The sequence below is a fragment of the Brassica oleracea genome, chromosome C8 (genome assembly GCF_000695525.1).
Source record: "Brassica oleracea var. oleracea cultivar TO1000 chromosome C8, BOL, whole genome shotgun sequence".
In the NCBI taxonomy this organism is placed as follows: Eukaryota; Viridiplantae; Streptophyta; class Magnoliopsida; order Brassicales; family Brassicaceae; genus Brassica; species Brassica oleracea.
In genome coordinates this window covers 8,326,263-8,327,630 of record NC_027755.1, presented here as the reverse complement: position 1 = coordinate 8,327,630, position 1,368 = coordinate 8,326,263, and the positions used below count along the sequence as shown (strand labels likewise).

The window sequence follows — 1,368 nt, the reverse complement described above, 5'->3', positions numbered from 1 at the left end:
TCAGAAATACTCGGCCAAGGGCTTATTCTTCACGACTTCTTCAGCATCACTGAGTGGTACTTTTTTGGCAAGAAGCGTGTCTAGTATGGCAAGCTTAGACAGTTTCTCCTTCATTGCCAAATCCTCCTTCTTCATTTCCCAAATGGTCGTATACTCATCAAGAGACTTCCCTTTACCATTATTCCTTTTAGCCTTTGCAGCCTTGACACCTTCAGGCCGGATCTCTTGCTCACCAACATTGGTGCTTGAAGCTTGGGAACATGTCTCACCCGTTTTTCTCTTTGAACTACCAGTCGCTTTAGGTGTGTTGAGGTTAATCCATTTCTGTTCAAACCTCAACACACACCACGCATGCTCAAGGATAAATTTAGTCTTGTGATCAGCGTATAAGATGTCATGAGCGAGCTTGAGAACATCATTCTCATTCTGACCACTGCTAATTTGTCTCTCGGCAGCCGCAAATGCCCCACAGAATTTGTTAGTCAGATCATTGATCTTGTGCCACCTTTGCTTAACATGGAGATGCCCTCTCTTGTCACCACCCTCTATAGCATGATGACTTGTTATATAATAATGGCCTACTCGTTGCCAGAAGATGAGGGACCTTTGATCATTTCCAACAATTGAATCCTTAGATGTGTTAAGCCACCCACTGATTACAACCTCATCATCTGATTTTGTCCATTTCCTCCTCTCCTTCTTGTCCACTGGTGTGTCTTCAGGGTTAGCTGGTGAAAGGAGGGATCTCTGTTGGTTCAAAGTTAACACTAGAATGAAAACTCTCGTAAGGAAAGTGTCCATGGAGACCAGTTTCTTGTTGAATGTTTAGAAGACCTACATAACTAGAAGACTGACTATATGGATACCTTGGATCCATATTAGCAAGAGCAGAGAAGTGATTTATAGAAGAGAAAGCTGAGGAAAGACTTTACTTAGCAAAGAAGAGAGAAAGAAGATGATGGAAATTATATGAAAGATGGTTGGGGTTTAATAGCCGAAACTTGTAAGAGTAATAACTTCGAAATAATAATGACTAACCAATAGCTACCAAGGTCTTATCAGAAGCTATTACACATTACACAACTAAAACCATTCAAGTATACTTATCACACATTTTTGGCTTGGTTTCAAACAGACTACACTTCCATCAAATACCATCCGTCTAACTAACCCAACACTCAAGTTAATAATCACCATCAAATACCATCAGAAATAATAATGACAAACCAAACACAAATAGGAACACTTGTTATAATGAATCGGAATTTTTTTTTTTTTGGCATTCAACTGAAACCACAACACTTGTTCTACAAACCAACAACAAATTACTCAATTAAGCATAAACCAAAGGATGATTCAAGTAACACA

The 1,368-nt window shown here is 39.3% G+C and overlaps 1 protein-coding gene across 1 annotated transcript; it reads right to left on the bottom strand.

Annotated features, from left to right (window-relative positions):
- Positions 1–801, bottom strand: LOC106308583 (glutathione S-transferase T3-like). Its single transcript, XM_013745733.1, has one exon. It carries the CDS (start codon positions 799–801, stop codon positions 1–3), a length of 801 nt encoding a protein of 266 aa, XP_013601187.1.
- Positions 802–1,368: the final 567 nt, after the last annotated feature.